The following is a 23,033-nucleotide window of genomic DNA, read 5'->3' as shown; positions in this document are numbered from 1 at the left end:
TATCAGGAACTATAGAACTCATGTGCATGCGAATAGAACTCTTATTTTTTAGTGCTCTGCTGGCAAATGCTGTGCTAGTTTCACGGACACTTCGTTGTTTGGGTAGATGCATATGAACAGTGTGCCGTTAACAAATGAAAGGATCGACGCCACACGTCGTCATCTTGCGCAACAGTGCAATTGAAATCAGTACGTTTTGAAGCCCAAAACCGACCGCATAAAATAAACATATCAACTGCTAAAAATGCGGTCTGTCTAATGGAGCCCTGAGAACTAAGAACCTAAATAAGTAAACTGATCTTATTAATAATTATTCAACAGAGCTTTTAGGTCATGAAAATAAATAAAACGCAGGAATACATTTAACATTCAATTTCCTGTGCCACTTTGGTACGCAATCAAGATTATATTGCGAAGAGTAGAACACGATGTCCCTGCAGTGGACCAGGAGTGTTGCCAGTATTTGTAAGAAATTTTAATGTTAAAATACAAATAAATCTCATACTTCAATAATAATTAATAATAGAGAAACAAAGTTAAATGGCGGAATCGTTTTAACAGTCTCTTTTTCATTTGGCCATTCAGAGTCAGTACTTCTATGATACATAGGATGTAGGTATACGAAAATAAACAATCTGAACATAAACCACAAATATTTATTTTTTCCCATTTTAATATAATATTATTTTATTGCACAGAGCAAATTTTTTCCTTTATTCATAATTAACATCCTCGTCAAGTACTGAGTTGTATTGGATAGTAGGGATGACCTACTTTTCCAATTCTGGGCACAGGTCTCCTCTCAGAGCGAAAGTCCACCGCGCTGGCGAAGTGCGAATAGGCAAACTTACATACTTTTGAGAACAGTGCATACCTGAGATTCGAACCTCAGTAACATAGTACAGTCCGCGCCAAAATGCTAATGCGCTGTGAAGTTGTTGCGAGCCTGTGTAGTCATACAATTTGCTATGGGGACGCGATTCATTTCTATTTTCAGAGCGGACTAGCAGTTTTATGTGGACTATACCAAGTATTAATACAATACTCATTACCTTCATGGGTATTATGTATACTAGTGCAAAGTATAAGGTACGAGAACCGTAGTAGGCATTCAAATTTATGACGTCATAGAGGTAATAAATATTCATCGAGCTCAGGTACGACTTTCATTCAGTTTTTTTTAATGTGCTAAACATTTTCATGTTTTGCGACATTCAGAATAAAGTCTGCAACGTAGCGTGCGACGTTACGTAGGTAACTCTTTTCAAGTAATCACGATCTGAAATCATAGGCATATATTCAGAAAACATAATTTTTAGTTTTTAAGCACTGGATCAAAACCGGGTTTGATTTTAAAATAATGTGTACTTTAAAAGAAATTAACTGCTTTAAGATAAAGAAAAAATGAAATTAAAGATCTCCATCATTTTCTGAAATAAGTGTGAAAACTATAATCAACTTCACGCTTGGTGAATGAGGCTACGCTGTACGCTGTTCTTTATTTCAAGTTATATAGTAAGAACAATAATACATATAATTACAGTAACGATTAACACCTTTCTCCTTAGGGGGCTTGTGAACCAAATGTTGTTGCTTTTCTTTTTTGGCGTCAGTTTAAAAACCCCCTTAACATGGGCTCCCGGAGATGTTTCGCAACACTGATGAATGTCTGGCCTCAAGCCACAAAATGGCCACACTTCACTAGTTGAATTGATAATTACTGTGTCCATTTTGCCTAAGTAATAACTATTTTTTTGTTAATTTATTAAATCCATTAACAATCTATATGCATACGAATTTTTACTTTTAAATCTTTATCTATTTCTTCTTGTGCAAATAAAGTAAAACTTAAACGAAATAAACAAACTTAAAATTAAAAAATTTCATACAATTAAAAGCAAAATTAGTTAACAATAATATTATGTCATTCAAATTTTTAAAACAAATGTACTAGTTTAACTTGCATCAATAAAAAAATGTTCATAAATATGTTAAAATGGTTACGCGGGTTGGTACTGCTAGTGAATTTATACAAGAACTATGTTTTACAAAGATTACATTATGAACATGCTAAAATCAATTCCAGCAAAGTGTGTTTCTTCTTGATTTTTACTACTTTATAATAGCAATGTAATTATATAGGATACAGGACTCTTGTTGCGTATTATTTTTAATAATTACATATTTACCAAAATTAGTTTAATAGTACCAGTTAATTTAAAGAATAAACTAAAAATAAAACATGCAGTCAACAGTAAAATATTTATTTATAACCAAATATAGATTATATATAAAATTATAATATTTACGACATGATCATGCCAAATTGAACTCCTTGAGGGCCGATTGCATAATAGTGTCTTTCACTGCACAAAACACAAGCTTAATGTTTTCAGTGTCTTTAAAGATTTCCAAAGCAGCATGCAATAACAAAAAATAAATAAGAAGTACACGGTATAAAAATGCGAAAAAATATTATGTGCGCAAATAATAAGAATCCACTTAAAGTCTATTGTTTTAATTACATAAAATGTTTTTAATTATTATAATTTTAAACCATTATAATATTACGAGTATAACGTCGAAATAAGGCGGCAAATGGAATGTAAAGGCAGACATTTAACATTAATTAATTATATATTATGTTTGCTACAAGGCATCTGTAATATAATTCACGATTGGATAGTTCTCATTGTTGTTGATTGCAGTTGCAACTATGGGTGGCAGTGACCACTTTATATTCCGATTTCATATATGTATGTTTTGATGTAATTATATAATTGATGCAAGAAAAAGTTAACCTTAGATTAGACATACAAATATATAAAATTTCATACTAATACTACTCGTTGCCAATATGCAAAACTTAAATATTATTATGGCAAGCTAAACTTAAAAACACTTGATATCAATAATGACAAGAAATCTAAAAATGATATTAGCTTTTCACTATATTGTATAAGCATGTCTCTGAATTGTACTGTTAGAACATACTGGTGTTGTATGTGGTTATTAGGTGATACATATGACTGATTATTACTGTTCTTTTGTTTAGACATTCTATAATTATGTATGAAGGCTTTCTGAGTCAAATGCGTTGTTAATGAATGATAATATGACATCAAATGATAATGATGATAATCGTGAATTGGCGATTGGTCAGTGGTGAATGAGTCAGACACTTATAATTACATTTTTCTACAATAATCTGACACGCACGGGGTAGGCAGCCTTTACATGGTAGATTTAAATGCGTTAACATAATATTATGTTTTATAGGGGAATACTTTTATATACCACGTCTCGTCTGTGAATGCTTTATATATTATGTGAATGAACATATAAATGATTGTTTGTCTGTACATCCTTTATAGAATTTTAAACTATGCATTTGATCATGTTGTTGTGCATGAGCCCACGGTTTCTGAGTTGGTACGATCAATTTTCGACAGATGGCGCCACTGTCATTCAATTTTCAGTTACATGTACGTATGAGTGCCTTAACTGCATTTTAATGATTTTTCGATCCGTATGTTCGTAATTTAAAAATGTTGTATAGTCCGCGTAAAACTGCTAGTCCGCTCTGAATATAGAAATGAATCGCGTCGCCATAGTAAATTGTATGACTACACTTCCTCGCAACGCCTTCAGAGCGGACTATACACTTTTACATTTCTCCATTGTAAATCGTTTTTTGTAGTTATAGCCTAATTGGTACTAACAGCCTCATATATTTCTTTATGTATGCAGAGTCTAGCAACTAATCTACACATTAAACTAGCCTCAACATAAAATATAAATGTTTCTCTCATAGGAGTTCAACCTGTGGCCGTTGTGAAGTGCGAGTAACACGATCGGTCGGGGTCTGGATTCTCCTTTAAATATTTCTGAAGGATAAATTCTCTTGCCGGTATGGGATCCTGTTTTGGCCCTGACAAATTAGTGAAATGTTAATAAATATGAATAAAATACTAGATGATAATTTGTGACAAAATTCAAGACATGTGTCTAAATGAACATGTCTATGTCTTTTTAAATAGTTTAAATAGTTCATGGACATAGCTATGTTTCGTGCTTTGTATAAGTTATGCAGTAAGTTTTTACGTCCGTTATTAATAATCAATCTATCCAATGTGTATCCAATAGGCATAAAATAGATTATTATTATGTTGGTGTATGTCCTTAACTCAGTCAGCAATCAGTAGAACATTAAACATAGTTTTCCAGTCATAGAACACAAGACAGAAGACCTATGTTGCCACTTATCCTTTAACCAATTTAACTATTGCCTTTTATGAACACATACCATCATATTCGGGAAAGTAGTCGACCAGATGGGAGTATGCTATCTTCTCTTCTAGCAAGTCTTTTTTGTTCAAGAAAAGAATAATTGATGAATTCTGGAACCACGGATAACAGATGATGGTCTTGAACAAGGCCTTTGATTCTTCCATTCGGTTCTGAAATTGAACAGACCTTCCATTTATTTTACAAGATAATTATATACAACAATTTTAATTTCAGTTATTCTGTGAGTATCACTGAATCTTAATAACGACATTTCATACAATCATCAATTTTGCCCATTTAGTATGAACATAATTATTAATTATACATCATGTTCAAATCATTTGTGTTTTCGAAATAGTTAATTTTCAGGATGTAAATTATTATCTTTTTAGAAAGTTAAGATACTAACGATAAGTAGTGTCAAATACTACAGATTTAAGACTAACGCGACAGCTAGTCATGAGCGCTCCCTCGGCATGATTGAATGCCACGCTCTTTAGATGATTTCATTTTGCTTCTTTGATAAAATTCAAATATTTCATCACCCTATACTTATATCCTAATTAAATACAAGTTTACTTAACAAAGTTAGTAAACCTGGATGACATTTTTTTTTTATCGACACCTCTTTGTAATAATAGGTACAAAATTATTTTTTTATGTCGGTCGGTAAAGTGTATCCGGAAGGAAGCCGCCTTTCAGGTCAGCCCCTGACTATGACGTGGCTTAAGAGTAATAATAATGTAAGTATAGTGCTCACCTCATTTTCAGATTCGAATAAAATTTGATCATATTCACTAAGGGCTACTAAGAATATGATAGATGTGACGTTTTCAAAACAGTGAATCCACTTCCTTCTCTCGGATCTCTGTCCGCCTACGTCCACCATCCTGAAATGTAATAAGTACACAAATTAAAGAAATAGCTACATCACCTACAACAGTACCACACAAGTCATATAATAGTTAGCAAATTACAATCAGTACTCTTGTTATGTGTTTTTAATCGAGCAATTGATTTATCTAATTGATAGCTCGATCTCCGTCACGTTACGACAGATTTTAGTTTCCAGACGATCCATCAGAGGCGCTGTTGATATATTTACGAATTCGATAACAAAGATTGACTCGATCAAACAAAAAAAAATCATATAAGGGTACAAGCATCTGGAATAATAATTCCTTGACTACATTCAGTTAAAACAAAACCTAAACTGAACCTCGAAAAATTTTACTCAGAATTACTATAATAACTTTATTTTCTATATGTATAGCACATGGAAAGTCTCGATTAAAGGGGAGCTAGCGGTAAAGGCCACAAGCCATCACACACTCGAACATACCTAAATATGATGCCGTCAAGATCGAAAGGATACTCAAGAATACCGGTAGTGGGCTGTCGGGCTCGCAGAATGTCCTGTTCTGTGGGCAGATAGTCTGCAGCCTCGATTCTTGCCAGGTCGCTTAAATAACTGTAAAGAGTCAATAAACAAATCCTCCCAATAGAGATAAAAGGAAAACATTCAATAGCCCACTGTATATCATACTTTATTTAAATAATGTGCTAATTTATAATTCAGTCAGTTACGTTCGCAAAGTCGTTTAATATAAATATATATTATTTACAGTACATAATTATCCCCTAAATCATTGCATAAAGAAAGTAATCAAAAAACATGAAAAGTGTTTTGCTGATGTGATTGATTATTTTAAATGTACCCACTTATATTTATTCTGTGTCTGGATTAAAACGGGTAGGTGTTGCAGGATATTCTATGAGGTGCCGTGATGAAACATCCATGCCTTACGAGTTGCTTATATAGTAGTGTGGGATACCTATCAACCTCATTTATCTAAGCTATTAATCAATAGCCTCGTGGGAAAACAGCGACAGAGATGTATATTACTGGAGGCCTAATTAATCCTATTAATAATTAATCTCCCAAAAAATACTTACTATTTGGCAGAATCAGTAAGTTGGTACTCTCGTCGCCTGTCGTAGACCTCTTGTATTCCACTGTCGGCCCATAAATCTTTAATAGCATCCGCATAAGGATTTTCAAAAGTTGTAACACTCTCAAAGTCAATCGACGCTACCAACTCCGCTTTTTCCTGAAAACATGTTTCACAGAATTATATTTCTGTTAACTAAAATTCATCAATAAATTGTAAAAGGAGAATGTGCTAAGATTTTTTCATAGATCTAAGACAAAGTAACATTATTTTCATCATTTCAAAGAATGTATTGTTTCATTCTTTATAGATTCAAGGACTTTTAAAGGTTTTTTGAAATAAGTTTAACCACACAAGCTCTCTTTTACACGTTATCAGCGTCTTAGCTAGGGTCAAATTCATCCCTGGCAAGATTTGAAGTTTGCGTCCCAGATACTTTTTCTGCAAACATATATGGCAAACAATAAGCCAAACATGAAAAAGTAAACCAGATTTAAGTGAATACATACTGCAGTGGCTGGTGATCCATAACTTATTTGCAGAAGGTCCATAGCACGTATCATACTTTGCATCGCCATGAATATGTTCTGGTAGACGAGTTTAACGAAGCCGCGCTTATCTTCGTCGCTGTACCCAGAGCCGTGGATGATTCTCATCTGCTTAATGAAAGTTGATTTGCCTGATTCACCAGTACCTGTGATCAATTGTACAAAATAATATTATCCTTATCCTTACTAATATTACCTTACTAATATTATAAATCCGAAAGTAACTCTGTCTGTCTGTCTGTCTGCTTGTCTCTTCTTCACGCCCAAACCACTGAACCGATTTTAATGAAATTTTGTACAAAGATAGTCTGAGACCCGAAAAAGGACATAGGATAGTTTTTATCCCGGAAATCCCACAGGAACTAGGGATGGCGATCTAAGATCGATTAATCGGAGATTTGATCTTTTGGACCCAAAACATCGATTATTTTAATCGATATTAGTAAGGATTAAATCGTAAACTATGCATTTTACGAAGTGATGATCTTTAGCACACTTGAATTTTCAGTTTTATGTATGTTAGTATGTTATATTATTTTCTTTTAAACGCGGGCGAAGCCGCGGGCAAAAACTAGTTACATAATAAAGTCTTATCTGACTTCGAAGGGTAAATAATATACTGTGAGTTTATAAATCTATGTATGTATATGTGTCGCATGAGATGTCGTTGGAATCGTCTTTTTTACAAAAGTTTTTTACATAATTTCTTCATTTTTACCATGAACACAGCAGCCATTGATACTGCTGTTATCAGGCTGAAATAGGTGTGGCGGTGGTGGTGCAGGAGTCGAACCACAGAGGGTTTTACCACCTTTAAACATTGTAAGTGAATATGGCTTTACTTTTAAGCAGTGGGTGTTTAATAATAGTTATATTATGATATAGAGTGAATAAGAATTGTCAAAAAATCCTAGCTCATACACGGATGAAGTTATAGAGAACAATAATTTTATTCAAAGAAGTGGGAGTCCTTTGTAATTTGACTCCGGAGAAAATTCCACCACACCTATTAAATAGGAGATTTAGCAGAAATTTTCTGCATAACAATAGCTGTATCAACAAGTGCTGCGTTCTGGTTTGAAAGGCATAGGAAAGTTGGGAAACACATTTATGAGGCTCACGAAAATTATTCTTCACCAGACAAAACACATTTATGGCCATCCTTGGGTCGAATTATACTTAGGGTTGATTATAGATATTCATTGCCAGTAACACGAGTAGATTGCAATTGCTGCATATATTATAAAAAATACATTTTTAGTAGAAGTCATAAATGTATTAAGAACATAATGTTTAGCTGGAATGCATGCTTTTTTCAAGTTAATATAATGTCTACTTTGTATGTGTGGAATTTTCCTAAATACCCAATATAAGCATATTACTTGGGTGTTTAACTTAATCTTGTTTAGTAGGTAAATTGTATAGATATATTAAAAAATGGGAAATTACTTTGATATAATCAGGTAGATTAACCTGATTATATCAAAGTTTATTACTTTATTTTGAAAAAATATAACTGAGCACATTTATTTCTCATGACATTTCATACATGCTTCCATACTTCAGAAGATAAGTCTAATTTAAGCTAGTCTAGGTTGCTACTATAGGATAGCAGTCATTAAAACTTGCCTTAAAAAGGCTTCATATGGTATTCATAATAAGATCGAGTTGGCAATATGTTTCGCTGGGAACAGATACCCTTTTCACACAGGTTTTCAAGTAGTGCAGTAACTTCCAGATCTCCCCAGTTATGGGGAGAAATATGTGCCCAGCAATCGGACATGAAAATGTATTTTTGAGGTACGTTTTGTTAATGTTGAACATCAATTACATGCTTATATTATAATAATCTCTTGAATCATTCAACTTATTACAGTCAAGAAAACACATAATATTGTTACTGACATTATCAATTGTTTGTGACATCTTCGTCAATAGAGAATAAAATGACATTTTGATTTTTCAAAATACAATTTAGCTTTGAAACTAAACCTCATATGAACGATCATTTTAAAGAACATTACTCTAATTATTACTAATTATTCTATAGTTAAAGAAATTAGTTTCCAAATGCATGAGGAATTAAATGAACACTTATGCTAATATATTGGCTCACCAAGTAACAGCAGTTTGAGTTCTCTTCTGGCATCGCGTTTGTCCTTTTTGAGTTGCCGCTCTATTTCCTGGTTGATTCTTTTCTGTTCTTTGGCTTCCTCTGACAAGCAGCACTCCATCTTTCTTCAGATCGAGGATGCCAACAGTTTGGGCCTTTCGGCAGGCTTGTTAACAGACACACACCACTTCTAAAATAACATTTAACATAACACTCACTGCATCACAAGTTCAAAGCCACGTTAGCAAGGCTATAGCACAATAGCGGCGTCACAAAACGCCGTCGCGCGAATACTTATAGGAACTAAAACTTTTAACAGCAAAACGACAATCCGATCACTCAATGCGGCGACTAATATCGGTAATATCCATTTACGCGACTACTGCCGATATAAACACATTGAAATCCGTTTATATATGAACCGTGGAACCTTGTGAAGCGATCCTATAATCCTATTAATGTAACTAGATTCAAGAAACCTATGGCTACTCCCTGCACGTGTGTAATAATATGATTAAAACAGTGAGCAAACAGCGGATTGATGATAACTAGGCAATTTACTGTTAACTAACACGGATAGTTTACGATGTGATTTCCTAGGGTTAACTACGTATTGTAAGGGATATTATTTTTGTGACGGTCTGACGGAGTTATTTAAGTAGAACCTAATCAAAATATTATTTATAACGATATAGTAAACACACATACTTACCTTTAAAGGAAACGGATTAACAGGTAGGTTAAATAGATCATTAGTTGATAGATTTTCGGCTTTATTCGCGCCAGGCAAAAAGTATTCTGTGAAAGCCATTTCTTTAAATCTCAGATTTACGAATTACGAATTTCAAAAATAATTTCGTTTGATTACGGTATTTTTGTTAATTTTTGACAATGCCAAATGTCAAAATTGTCAAATGATTGTCAACTTGTCATTTAGTTTTTTTAAAGACAATCGCTGTAAAATAAATAAAGCAAAATTCCAAACAATGTTTTTGTTTATTCTTTGAACTTTCTCCTTGGTGGAGAAATTTCATATAATGGGTCCTTAATTTTTTCCAATCTTCTAGTGTTAGTACCCTCAAGTTAAGTTCGCAACTTTCAAAAGGTTGTTCATACCTGACTTAACACGATAGTTTATATTTAATTATATTACTAAAATTATATTATATCAGGTATACCGTATACCTAGCTATTTTGTTACCACTACATTCGTCATTCGTTGCTATTGCTATGGCTTCTTTCCGTGTATATTTCTTTCGCAAGAAATCTTAATGAAATATTATTAGAATTAATTTCTTCTAGAGGTATGATTTGTTCTTTGCGAAGGTATACCTAGTGGTTTAGCAGAAATATTAGGTGGCTCATGGCGGCGTCTCCAAAATCTATAAACTTACTACAATAAAAGCTTTTTCTATGGAGTCGCAAAGTAATCAAATGAAATGGAAGTTGATTTTATTCTATTTCTATACTGTAATAAGTATGTTGCACCCGAGTAGCTTAATTAGTCATTCATGTAATAGCCCAGTTTCTTCACACGGTGACGCTCGGGTGTTTTCGGCACCCCTCGTATGACGGCGCCCGGTGCGATGCCATCGCTCGCACCGCTCTCGGGCTACCCATGGTATACCTAATTTTTTGTTGTCTTTTTGCTCAGGATGATTAGTGCAATCGATCACTTTTCTCTTATTAAATAGTTTCATGAACGTGGCGGTGTAGAAGTGGCACAGAGAGTAATGGCCTCATAGCCAAAGATAGTAAAGATACACAAATCGCAAATATCTCAGTGCACAGCTGATTCTATCAAGTCTACATTTACCAATGTTCCTTATTGATCATACCAATGACTTTGATGGTTGACCGTGTCCGTGCTTCAGCTTGAGTGGCATGGAAGCCCTACATGTCACGGCAACGAAGCAATGTTGCATGTGTGCCCTAGACACGCAGATTAACCTTGGAGTGGAATGTTCACTACCGTTCATGCCAGCGGTTAGGTAACTGTCTAGCGTAGCGGAATGACCATAGGCTTGTATGTACACTTAGTACTAATTCGTAATGTTGTTATGAATGACGATGCAGGCCTACGCTGAGAACGTGCAGCAGAAAATTGATTTTTTTTATTATTTTTAATATTTTTTATTTAATATATTTGTATTTTAAAAATATGGCTTCATTTTCATTTGTGTATCTACACTAATATTATAAAGAGGAAAACTTTGTATGTTTGTTTGGTTGCAATTAATATCGATTTTGAAGCGGTACAAAGTTTGCCGGGTCCGCTAGTTCAATATGAACCGTAAACATAGGTACTCGACTTATAAAATCGTGGTCAGTATTTTATTTTTATATCTACCTATTTCCGTATTTATTGGGTAGTTATAGAAGAAAAATAAACAACCAAGCTATGAATCGTGAAAAACTTTATTATTCTTATTTTATTCTGATATCCATTTAATTCTATACAAATATTTGACGGTACTAATCTATTCATAAAATACGTAACTTAACCTAGATAGTTATACAAAATAATATACAATACTTAAAATTGTGATAATCGATGTCCCAGACACATAACATATGCATTTATTAAGTACCTAATTTAAAACAGAAGTCTTAGATACCTGTAAGTAGACGTTTAAGGTACTTGGAAAATAAATAATTATTGTAATGTTTATTGCACAAACTCATGCGATAATATCACATAGCTACCTGATACACCCCTTGGTATAAAACTTTCGTTATCCGCTTTATTTTAGTTATTATGTTGTATTGGCATCCTAATTTTTTTTCTTTATTTCTCTTATTGTCATGTAAGTAGGTAGGTTTAAGCATATTGGTAGTCAAAAAACATTTGCTTTCGAAAAGTTGGTAGAGAACTCGTAATAATAAAGTTACGTTATCACATTAATATATACAAGAAATCGTCAGCTACATGATTAAAAATAAGCAAAACAAATAAAGCTTTTATCAGTTATTTTGGTGGACCGAAATCAAACCTTAAAAAATCAAGCTAAATGTTAACAGATATTTGGTTCCATTTCAAAATTACCGGTAGCAGCTTAACCCCATACGTCTATATATGAGTCGGTATATTTTTCCATGCCTGTATTAATCGATTACGCAGGTAACACCGCAGTTTATATGTACACAGGACGTTTAAAATCCATCTCAAACTGTATTGCAGACTCATATGACGCGGTTACATAGGCACTGTACCCACCGAAAACCTTTCCATTTCACTTTGGAAAACATAATACATTATCAGCTTTATTCCTATAATATCGGGTTTAAGGTTAAGTAGTTTTAATGCTGTTCAATATATCTTTATTCGGAGGTACCCATCCGCCGAAGGCCTTTTCAAATTCTTTAGCAACGGCGATGGTCAGGTGATCGTTATACTTATTGGCTACAATTTGAATACCAACTGGTAGACCCTTATCCGTAAGGCCTTGTGGACAAGCAGTGACTGGTAATCCCAAAGCATTAAATATAGTGAGATAGCCACAGTTCAAAAATCTGTAGAAAACTCTGTAGTGCAAATGTGCGGGGTACGGGAACGCAGGGAAGAATAATACTGCATTATCCGATAAAGCTTTCTGTAAGGTAAAATAAAACAATTTAGTAATAGAACATTTTTAGTAAAATCAAAACTCAAGCAAAGTTCATCTGAATTTAAGTGCCCATTCACGTCGATCATAACGCATAAACAATATCAGTAGTTAAACGCTTTCTAAACTCACAGTTCCACACTAGGATTCCCTGTGTCGTGGGTGCCTTGGACACACACATAGACAAATACACAAACACCCAGACCCAGAAACAGAAATCTAAGTTCGTCATTTAGATATCTGTCTGGCCGGGGATCGAACCCGGGACCCTCAGCGCGTCAGACCGGTATGATGACCGCCATGCGGGTCGTCATCTCGAGTTAATCTCGAGGTGTGATTCTTTCGCAAGGTGTGGAAAGAAGTACTTAAGTCGAGCAGATATATGGAGGAAACGGAAATACAGTATCGGTATTTCCGACTCTCTGAATATTATGACATGATGCAGCTCCAATGATATAACGCGGAGCCTTTCACACTTGCCAATGCATTGGAGACTTCTTTACCGTCGCGAGGTCCACCTTATCACTAGGTTAAATTGTCAGAAACTTAATTAATCACGTATTAATAATACTTACATCAAAGTCAGTCTTGATTTCTTCGAAAATACTGACCAGTTTCTTATAATAACTCTTTGGTAAGGCATCAAAAAACTTTTGTACGGGACCATAAGCGATGCTGGTGAAGTTATGGTTTGACATGCCAATCATCTTCTTGAGGACCTCCGGCCATACTGAGACCCATTGGTCACGTTTTTCAGGGTCTGTGTAGATGTTCTGAACGTGTCTTATGTTGAAAAGGACTCTAACACTGATTTCCCACATATGCTCAATGTTCTTTATCTTCAACTGAAATGAAAATATCTTTTCAGTGTGATGCCAAATTGGAATGGACTTCGACTTTCACTTGTTTGACTGGAGGGTACCACCGCCACACCTATTTCTAGTGTGAAGTAGTTCTTCCTTATTAGTGGAAGAGTGTGGTGAGCGGCTGTCTTAGTACGTACACAAGAGTGGCGACGTATCTATGATCGGCTTCAAGTAGAAGCTGATCTATATGGAGTTGGTCACAGATGTCAATGAAAGTGATCACTTACCATCAGGTGGACTGCAAGTCTAATCGTATAAAAATGTCTAGTTAAACTTTATCTGATTTTTTAATATGACAAAAAATATATACGTATGAATATAAATGAATTTTAAATTAATACCTTTAAACTACTATACACCTACTAGATCCTTACCTACAATAATATGAATTATTTAATACAATAACATAATGATACTAAATCCACATTTATATTTTATTTTTGAAAGTAAGTAAGTAGTGATTTCCAGTAACATGAATAATTATTATCCACATACCAGCACCGTAAATAGCTTTAAAATATAACCTTGATTTATTCCAAATATAATGCGATTAAATTTCGTAGTTACTTGAATAAATTACAGTGTAGGTACAGAAAAACAAATAACATTGTTTCTTTTTGCATATAGTCTTCCGGTATAGTTTTATTTATTTTGCTTTATTGTGTAAAAACGAACCTTGACCATCTACAAAAACATAAAACTAAGATAAAAATAATCACAAGAGGTTTATACGAATGTAAAATGATAAGAAAAGTTCCTAATATGCCTATATTCGTTTTGTGACTAGGTACTTAAACTTCTCACACCTAGAAAGTAAACAACGGCGGTATGAGAATGACTATAGCCTAATCCACGTGCTGAAAGTTCTGTTTATTCGACTACTTGCACGTTTGTGATTGTTTTAGCATCTCTCAGGTACATAGACCGTAATGGATAGTGATAATTTATTTCTAATATGCATATAGAATAATAATATAATTACAGAATAATAATATAATTAAGTTTAAAAACTAAAGAGCACGCTAAAATCGTTATTCTGATAAGGAGAATGGGTCAAAATTATTAAAATCATGTATTGTCATCGGTTCTTGATAAGTGTTCTAAATTTAAAAAAATCGGACCGTTCAAAGTGGGTAAAATCGAATTCAAAGATTCTGTTACATACATACATACAGGTCAAGCTAATAAAAGCGTGGTAAAAATGGGAGGTTGAAAGATCAGGCCTGGGATTCGCAATTGAGCCCGCATTTCGAACACTTTGTCTGCTGCTACCTTAGTATATAAAAGGGATTAATATTACAACCTCTTCAACTTCGATGTTGTATGTCGACTTGATGTAGTCCTTCGCTTTGGCCATCGCTTTCCTCACATCAGGTCCAATTTTGTCGGTGACGTTGCTATCATCGCCATTCATATAATAAAACTTCAGTCTTGTTAGATCCACCTCAAAAAGAAGATAATTATCGTTGTTATAGTTAGTATACATTTTTGGTAAAACAATATTATCTAATGTTACTTCCATTCATGCATATTTATGGGTTTTAATACATGACGTATTTAAAATTAGGTAAGGCACCAAACCAATTACTTATAGTATTAAAGTTTCATATGTAATATGAGTGATATTTAAGACGAATTTTGTTATATTTGGGGCTGGTGGTTTAAAAAATCTTGAGGCTAATATTAGGTAAAGTAAAAATTTAAGCGGACCTACAGGTTTGTCCAAAGGTACGTCTGGCCCTGTTCCTTGCCTCATGACTTTCAGAAGTAATGTCAAGTCTTCTGCGTAACGTGCGATTGGTCCCAATGCGAAGTACTCCTCGAATTCAGGGTCTAAGCAATCGGGTACATGACCTGAAATATCCATATCAACTATTAAAATGATTGCTAATTATGAATATCTATATATACCGGGGTACACTTTGTACTAAATGCCAGTGAAATTTAGACAGAGAAAGATACCTACTACATGTGTACCTAAACCTCTCTAAAATTAAATGTCATTCATTCGTCTCGCTCTCGGGGAGGACCCTCACTATACGCACCCCCAAGATACGCACACAATTTAGGTATATAGGTAAATAATGTAATTTGTAGCCCTTCAGTTGTAATAATCCATTCACCACATTTAATTCAAGTTAGTAGTTATTATTACTTTCAATTACTTAGTTAAAAAACTTTTAATGTATGAAAAATTAAAATGAGAATAATTTTATTTGTATTAATATAGTTACATCAGTTATCGATTGTTGGAGCCTCCTTTTAAGTATATTTATACCTGTGACAGGAAGCCCCGCTCTTCCATAGCATAATTAATACAAATATTATTTATTTAAAATTACAAATTTTCTTTACTTACTACGTGTGTGTGTGTGTGTGTGTGTAAGTAAGAAACATGTTTAACTTTCAACTTTCTCCAAATCACTGAGAGGTAGGAATGTAGCTGTTATTCTGTCCCTTAAAAGCAAAATGTACCTGTGATTGGAATGTTAGAATTATACCTTCGACGGATAGAAGTCTTGGGGTGGGTTTGTGACCAAATATTCCGGTGAACATGGGAGGAAGACGCAGCGATCCTGCAATATCCGATCCTACTCCCATAATTGACGCTGCGGACGATATTAGGGCGGACTGGAAAATTTAATAGTTTTTTAAATATAAGAGTAGCAGACGAACATGTAGTCCATGTGAGGGTAAGTGTAGCCACCCATAAGTAATCAACTCCAGGTAACTTTTAGATTCTTATCTGAGTACACTGGCATTCTTACCACTCCCTTCAAACCAGCGCTTCAGCGCTTAACACTGTTCTTATTACAAGGGAGAAAATGGTGTGGCGTGATGCCTTCGGAGTCGAATCACAGAGTACCACCTTTAGTTAATACATTTCATTAAAAATACAATTTAAAAGTGAACTTATGTATAGTAGGTACCATGAATTAAATAAAAACACATTTAAAGTCGTCCGTATGAAAAGACGTCACTAGATATTAAACCAGTTTTTTTTATATTTTTACATTAATGTAAATGCGAATAAACTTAAAGTGAAATTTATAGCTGAGATTTAATCTTTACTGTTTTTTTTAATTTATCGCAGGAAAAATAAGGACATTTAAAATGTGCAAAAAAAAATTTACTTAGAGAACTTTGGTTATCCACAAATAACTCAGATATCTCAAATTATGATAAAAATATTTGTATCTTAATAAATCTTTTAAAAATCAATAAAGCATTACCTACTTAAGCCATTAAACCTTTTCTACACTCATAGTCATATCTTAGAATGCAGTCATTAAGTCTTGTCGGAGGCATTACAGGCGCTTTAAAAGCAACCCTCCGTCATATATTATTCTCTAATCAGTATTCCACTATCCAACAGCATTGGCGCATTATAGTGGAGTATGCTTTTGCCTTCTCTTAAATTAGGTCAGGTTTGGAGATACATCCCGGCTGACCAGTGGAGTATCAAAAGTTCTGCAGCAATACTTACTTCGCCACCTGACGATCCGCCCGTGGTCCGTTTTTGATCATATGGATTCATGGTCAACCCGGTCACGTTATTATACGTCTCCCAATTCATACACAGTTGAGGGGTGTTGGTGACAGCGATAGGTATCGCACCAGCTGCCCTCGCTAGTCTGACGATCTCAGCATCTTTCTTAGCAGGGTTCCTGTATGGGAATACTGTACCGCAATCGTTGCTCATGCCTGAAAATAAAGAATTAAAGTAGTAGATTAACATTATATATTATTGAAGGTGGTAGAACCCTTTGTGGTTCGACTCCGGCGGCACCACCGCCACACCTATTTCTACCTAATAACAGCAGTGTTATTAACGGCACTGCTGTGTTCCGGTTTGAAGAGTGTGGTAAGGGAGACAGACTTTTCCGAGGCGTTCCAGCGTAGTCCTCAGGGGTAGCGGCGCATCTGTGGCCGACCTCAGGTAGGAATATCTGATCCTATCTGGGTTCATTACAGATGTCCATGGGCGGCAGTAGCCACTTACCATCAGGTGGACTGCATGCTCGTCTGCTACTCTTATATTATAAAAAAAAAAAAATATACAAATCGACATATGCTATACATACTCGTACTTGATTAAATAAATTATACCTACAACTTGTTGTCGTGTTGTAGTGCTTAAAATGCTATGATCGTTTTTACGTTTAATGCAAATACGTTCATTGCATGTAAATTACTGTTTATATATAAAATTATATTTGAAATAGATATCTGGGTGTATTCTCCGACAATAACAATCAAGTAAACTTTAAAAATCCACGGTTGAGAAAATCTAAGTGACTTGTAATGTTTTTGCACCTTTATTATTAAACCTCAGGATGTATTTAGGTAATTATGTGACGATGTTTCATTTACTTAAAGTTTTTATGAACATTTAAGTTTGCGGTTTTTGGAAATAAAATATGCAAAGGTATAATCTATAATACTATATAACAAGTATGAAAACCACTGTCCCTTACCTACTCATTAACCTTTAGTCGATAATAAAAATGGTAATTGTAATATTGCAATGAGAATTCTCAAATCTAAATTATTTTTTACGATAAAGTCGTGTTCGACCAATGTCATTACTTGTTTTGTTTGAAACGTAAGAAAATGTATTATTTTTTTCCCTATGTTAATCATTGGATTAATAGGCATAATTTTATAAAAAAAAACCTACCGCCATATAAATTTCGTACATTCCATATTATAGAACTTGTTTATTTACTCACACCATTTTTACGAAACAAAAAACAGTTTTTTCTGACCGTAGACAGCTATCGGTCATCACCTTAGGATTTACATTTTAGGAACTCAGGAATAACGTTAAGATGTTCATCTTACAACCATCTGTCGCCGTAACGAAGTCATCGTTAAAGAATTCGCAGCAAGAAGTAAAAAAAAACTTTTTCATTACCTTCCACAGCAATACTTTCTTTGACAGTCATTGGGACACCTAACAATGGATACTCCTTCGCCAATTGTTCAGGACTGCGGTCATTAGATGCTATCATTTTGTCTATACATCTTGCCTCTTTGAGAGCCATATCATATCGAGGCTCTACGATGGCATTTAAATACGGATTCACCTCCTTACATCTTTCTATGTACGCAGCTACCACTTCTTCCGATGTTATCTAAAAAGAGTAAGTTCACTTTTTAATAATTTTGTTAATACACAATAAAATTATTAAAATTTTGAAAAAAATTACGTCAAACATACTTATTATATCCGTCGACTATTTATAACAATTTTGAACGCTTATAAAACGGTTTCAAGTTCAAAATATGCATAAAATTTAAATTATTAAGAACAGCATAAAATAAATATATTAAAAAATATTTAATTACCTATACTAATCTAGGCTTTTTTGTCTTGACATAGAATTATACGTGTACAACCATACAGTATGTTATGTTAATTTATAATGGTTTTCCTGCTTAAGGCCGTCTATATTAAAGACATTTTGACATATTATTATATTATATATTACGTTGTATAAGGCTTTTTGGATTGTTATTTTATAACTATTGCGTCACATTAGATGCTAAGTATGGAATTCCAAAATTAATCATTTTTAAATCGTCATAAATATTTTTTATGTTTTGACGGATTCATTAATTGTGGTTTAATGTTCTACTACACTTACAAAAGTAAACACACTACACAAAGTAAATATGGTACCTAAGTCCTAATATTCTATATCCCCAGATTTGTTAACCAATGTTAATAGGTTACTATGACCTCAACAGTGGACTGTTTGGCAGTTTATTTTCATTGCACAAAAATAAATCTTTGACTTAAGCAAGCATTTACTTTGTGTAATGTAACATAACCATTACTTAGTCCTATGTTGTCGGGTCACGCTCTAAAACCGCCATTGTTTATGACAAGTCAAATTTTTGTTAAAAGTGGAACAGTAAAAATTGTACAATCGACGTGTTATTATATAACGCATTTTTTTTGAACTAACTTTGCTTATGGGTTTAGTCGTGCGAAGTTAGAAAGCAACAAAGTACCAATTATTTAGGTACTTATACTAATAGCAGTGTTAAGCGCTGCTGTGTTTAAAGGGTTTGGTAAAACAGGCATACTTATTCGAGATCTGATGGTAAATGGCTACTGCCGCCCATGGACATCTTTAATCAATCCCAGATAGGATTACATATTCCTACCTGAGGTCGGCCACAGATGCGCCGCTACTCCTGGGGACTAAGCTGGAACGCCTCGGAAAAGTATGTCTCCATTACCACTCTCTTCAAATCAGAACACAGCAGCGTTTAACACTACTGTTATGTGGCAGAAATAGGTAAGGCGGTGGTGCCGCCGGAGTAGAACCACAAAGGGTTCTACCACCTTCAGGTGTTCTAACTTAGTCCTTAGATGAAGAAAGGCTACTGTGTCCGACGTCAGGTAGTTTGTAAAATCTGTATTATAAAAAATAAACAAAATACCTGTTTATTTCTAATCATCATGGCAAGAGTTGTAGCCGATTTGAAGAGAATCGGGTTCGTTGGCGGCGGGCATTTCTTATTCCGTTTTATATTCAGCACATACGTCAAGGGACGGACGACGATCGCCAATAGAGACACCAGGAACCGGAGGAACCATCGCATAAACCCGTTCAGCATCACGACCTGAAACAGATACAAAAACGGTTAAGTTTTTGATAAACAGTCGTCATAGCTTAAGCGACCAGGCGCCTAAGTCGTACCGAAGGAACTTTTTGGAAAAACGTTGAAATCACTATGTAAATAAAATATTTTTATTTTGCTTTAAATGCTATATGATACTTTTATAACTAAAGATTAAATTTACGCAAAAGATTTTCCTTCATATAAATTACCCCAAATAATACAGCATTTTTCCCTTAGGGGGTACGACTTAAGCAACCTTACCCTATATCTGCCAGATTTCTGGCAGCTGCTGAAAAAGTAGTTTTTGTTGATGGACTTTATTTTTAAAAGTACCTATCACCGAAGCAAGTATTTCGTATTCTAAATACGAAATATGTATTGTTATAAAAATGAATGCGCAAATATTCAAGTTTTAATTTAAAAAAATCAATATAATAATTTATTCTCGTTAACCATACCATTTAGTTTGCGTCATTAGACATAGGCATGCGTGAAACTTAATTGGTTTAAAACAGGAGACTTAAAATACCTGATCTTATTTTAATGGTGATTTATATTTTTTATATTTTGACATGATATAATATATAATGATAATTATGTAGGTTTTCCTGCTTTAGGTCGTCTGGTAATATATTATGGCCATAAAATTTTGACACATTAAATTAATATGTTTGAAATTATTATAGGCATTTACGTCATATTTTTTATTTAAGATCAAAATTCAAGGTTCAGTCCGGGGTTAAATTGTACACGACTAGATTCTGGTAAATCTTGTTATTTTGATGAGACAAATTGAGTTTTCGCATTACGATAGGATTATATTTCGCTCCTCTTCAATTCTACCTTGACAGAACAAGAATAAATGTTATTAAACAACCTATCATAATTCTTAAATATGTATTATCTTAGAAAAAAGTAGACTTGAATTCAGTGGCGGACTAACTCCGTCGGGGGCCCGGGGCGGAAATGTTGAATGAGACCCGGGGCGTTAAGTCGAATGAGGCCCCAAGTCTAAGAAGTTGAAGTCTGAAGGTGGTCGAACCCTTTGAGGTTCGACTCCTTCTGGTAAGGGAGACAGAGTTTTCCGAGGCGTTCCAGCTTAGTTCTCAGGGGTAGCGGCGCATCTGTGGCCGACCTCAGGTAGGAATATCTAATCCTATCTGGGGTTGATTACATATGTCCATGGGCGGCAGTAGCCACTTACCATCAGGTGGACTGTATGCTCGTCTGCTACTCCTATATATTGTAAAAAAAAGTTGATCTAATTTTGCAAGATTTTACAAATGTCTACGAGGGAACTTGTAGACATTTTGAGGCCCGTCAGGACCAGAGTCCTGGGGCGCACTACCTCCCTCTTTTCCTTAGACCTCCAGTGCTTATTTTATTTATATTTAAGTTAATATCCATTATGTAAAGCTTTTGTTTTTGCCAAACCAAAGTTTTTTATTTTGCACTGCGAGCGTTGCATATTGTGAAAGTTTGCAAGTACGATGCCGTTGCGAAAACATACTGTAGTCATGAACTAAGTACCTACTTACTTGAATCTGATAAGTTCATAAAGCCAGATTAAGGATGGAGACTAAACATTAATATATCAAAATAAGCCTTCATTTTATATTGTAAATTATGTACGTTAAGGTCAATGACACTGGTGGAATAGCAAAAAAATACCCTTGGCAGAATGAAAATCGACGGTTTAATCGCACAAAAATAAATAAACCTATATACCTACTTATAACGTAAATTTTAAGACCCATTCGTATTAGTTCGTCCCGACAATTTTACTGTGCATGAACTGGCATATTTTTGTATTTATTTATTTATTTATTTATTGCAAAATACACACACAACTTACAACATAATATAAGAGATATGTGATGCCCTGAGAGGGCGTCGCAAAAATACTAGAGAGCAGCATTAATTTATATTAGGTTACATTACATAAACAATTTATTATTTTATATTATGATGACAATCAATCTATCGGTCTGACCTAATTTGAACGAAACATGCTCTTCTCATTCAGTGAGAACTGCAACATCTATCAGCCAGTGCATTTTCGGGCCGCCCTTATGTGAACGATTTCTTAGATAGTACCTACTCATATACCTAAATTGCTGGTGTAATATCAACTTTAATTCCTGTGACAGGAAAAATAAAAGTCTCTTTTAAAACTTAAGAGATATCTTATAAATATCAAGCAAAAAATCAAGACTTGAAGTCCTGCCTGGTTTTTAGCTTGATTTATAATTATATTTTTGAGTCCTTACTTTTAGTAAAATTGATTATTATAAGTGGTAGAACCCGTTTATAAAGAACAATGGTTTAACCGGGAGATACCAACGCCATACCGATTTTAGGGTGAAGCAGTTCTGCTCAAAAAACTTGACGAACACGACATGTTGAATATCTATAGATTTAAATTGGTCTAATTGCTTAATATTTTATTGTGCATTAAAAATATAACTGAGCAATTAATCAATAGAGAAAAGTAAATAGGCACTACAAATAAATTATGTGTCACATTAGCGTGTAAAACCTTTTTTTTGCGCTAAAATTCACCAAGATCTGTTTTCTTATCATAGAAGTATGTTTTCAATAAGGAGTAGGAATATAATCGATATGACTATTTAATAAGTAAATGTATACATATAAAAAGGTTTGATAGCGAACATCTGTTTTATATTCTACGCAGTAGGTACTACAAAGTCCATGCATTGTTCTAGATATGGCAGGTCAGTAGTGAAATTATTGAACTTGCTTCATTGGAGGTGAAAAATTTTATTAATAAAAGTTGTTGCATAGAAATATACTTTATGCTACTGGTTAATTGTAAGGTACTTACTAAATATTTTTAAAGCACAGACACAAAAAAAATAGAATAATTAATTATAAAATAAATAATTGAATAATTGTAAAATTTTAGTAATAATTAAATAAAAATACAATAGAACATATAAGTAATAATTTATTATTATATTGAATCTTTGCTTAAAGGTATATTATTATAATATTTATTA

The 23,033-nt window shown here is 33.9% G+C and overlaps 2 protein-coding genes across 5 annotated transcripts in view; both read right to left on the bottom strand.

Annotated features, from left to right (window-relative positions):
* Positions 1–2,248: 2,248 nt before the first annotated feature.
* On the bottom strand, positions 2,249–9,745 carry LOC140750050 (G protein alpha q subunit). Of its 2 annotated transcripts, XM_073083363.1 has the most exons (9): positions 9,616–9,745; positions 8,907–9,093; positions 6,752–6,936; positions 6,247–6,401; positions 5,633–5,761; positions 5,051–5,180; positions 4,307–4,460; positions 3,824–3,931; positions 2,249–2,399 (listed from the first exon to the last, which is right to left on the bottom strand). In XM_073083363.1, exons 2-9 carry the CDS (start codon positions 9,022–9,024, stop codon positions 2,317–2,319), a joined length of 1,062 nt encoding a protein of 353 aa, XP_072939464.1. In that variant the 5' UTR covers positions 9,025–9,093; positions 9,616–9,745; the 3' UTR covers positions 2,249–2,316. The 2 variants fall into 2 exon arrangements, with proteins under 2 accessions (XP_072939464.1, XP_072939463.1); XM_073083362.1 differs by lacking the exon at positions 9,616–9,745 and having other exon boundaries at positions 8,907–9,510.
* Positions 9,746–11,303: 1,558 nt separating this feature from the next.
* LOC140750049 (fatty-acid amide hydrolase 2-B) overlaps positions 11,304–23,033 on the bottom strand; it is a 35,284-nt gene continuing 23,554 nt past the window's right edge. For all 3 annotated transcript variants that reach the window (XM_073083360.1, XM_073083361.1, XM_073083359.1), the window contains exons 2-9: positions 19,831–20,013; positions 18,293–18,512; positions 16,862–17,079; positions 15,876–16,005; positions 15,089–15,228; positions 14,678–14,818; positions 13,084–13,353; positions 11,304–12,496 (exon numbers count right to left, since the gene is read on the bottom strand). In XM_073083360.1, the coding sequence (XP_072939461.1) occupies positions 12,194–12,496; positions 13,084–13,353; positions 14,678–14,818; positions 15,089–15,228; positions 15,876–16,005; positions 16,862–17,079; positions 18,293–18,512; positions 19,831–20,013 (1,605 nt within the window). In that variant the 3' untranslated portion in view covers positions 11,304–12,193. The remainder of the gene's footprint in view (positions 12,497–13,083; positions 13,354–14,677; positions 14,819–15,088; positions 15,229–15,875; positions 16,006–16,861; positions 17,080–18,292; positions 18,513–19,830; positions 20,014–23,033) is intronic.

The sequence above is a fragment of the Epargyreus clarus genome, unplaced genomic scaffold (genome assembly GCF_041222505.1).
Source record: "Epargyreus clarus isolate Ecla_fem2 unplaced genomic scaffold, WU_Ecla_fem_2.2 ptg000019l, whole genome shotgun sequence".
In the NCBI taxonomy this organism is placed as follows: domain Eukaryota; kingdom Metazoa; phylum Arthropoda; class Insecta; order Lepidoptera; family Hesperiidae; genus Epargyreus; species Epargyreus clarus.
This window is presented reverse-complemented; position numbering and strand designations above follow the sequence as displayed.

Coding starts and splice junctions, on each gene's coding strand:
- LOC140750050 (XM_073083363.1), bottom strand. CDS start 9,024: ATGGAGTGCTGCTTGTCAGAGGAAGCCAAAGAACAGAAAAGAATCAAC. Junction 6,402..6,751: donor ATGGATCACCAGCCACTGCA/GTATGTATTCAC, acceptor ACATGTTTTCAG/GAAAAAGCGGAGTTGGTAGC. Junction 4,461..5,050: donor TATTCGAATCTGAAAATGAG/GTGAGCACTATA, acceptor GTTCAATTTCAG/AACCGAATGGAAGAATCAAA.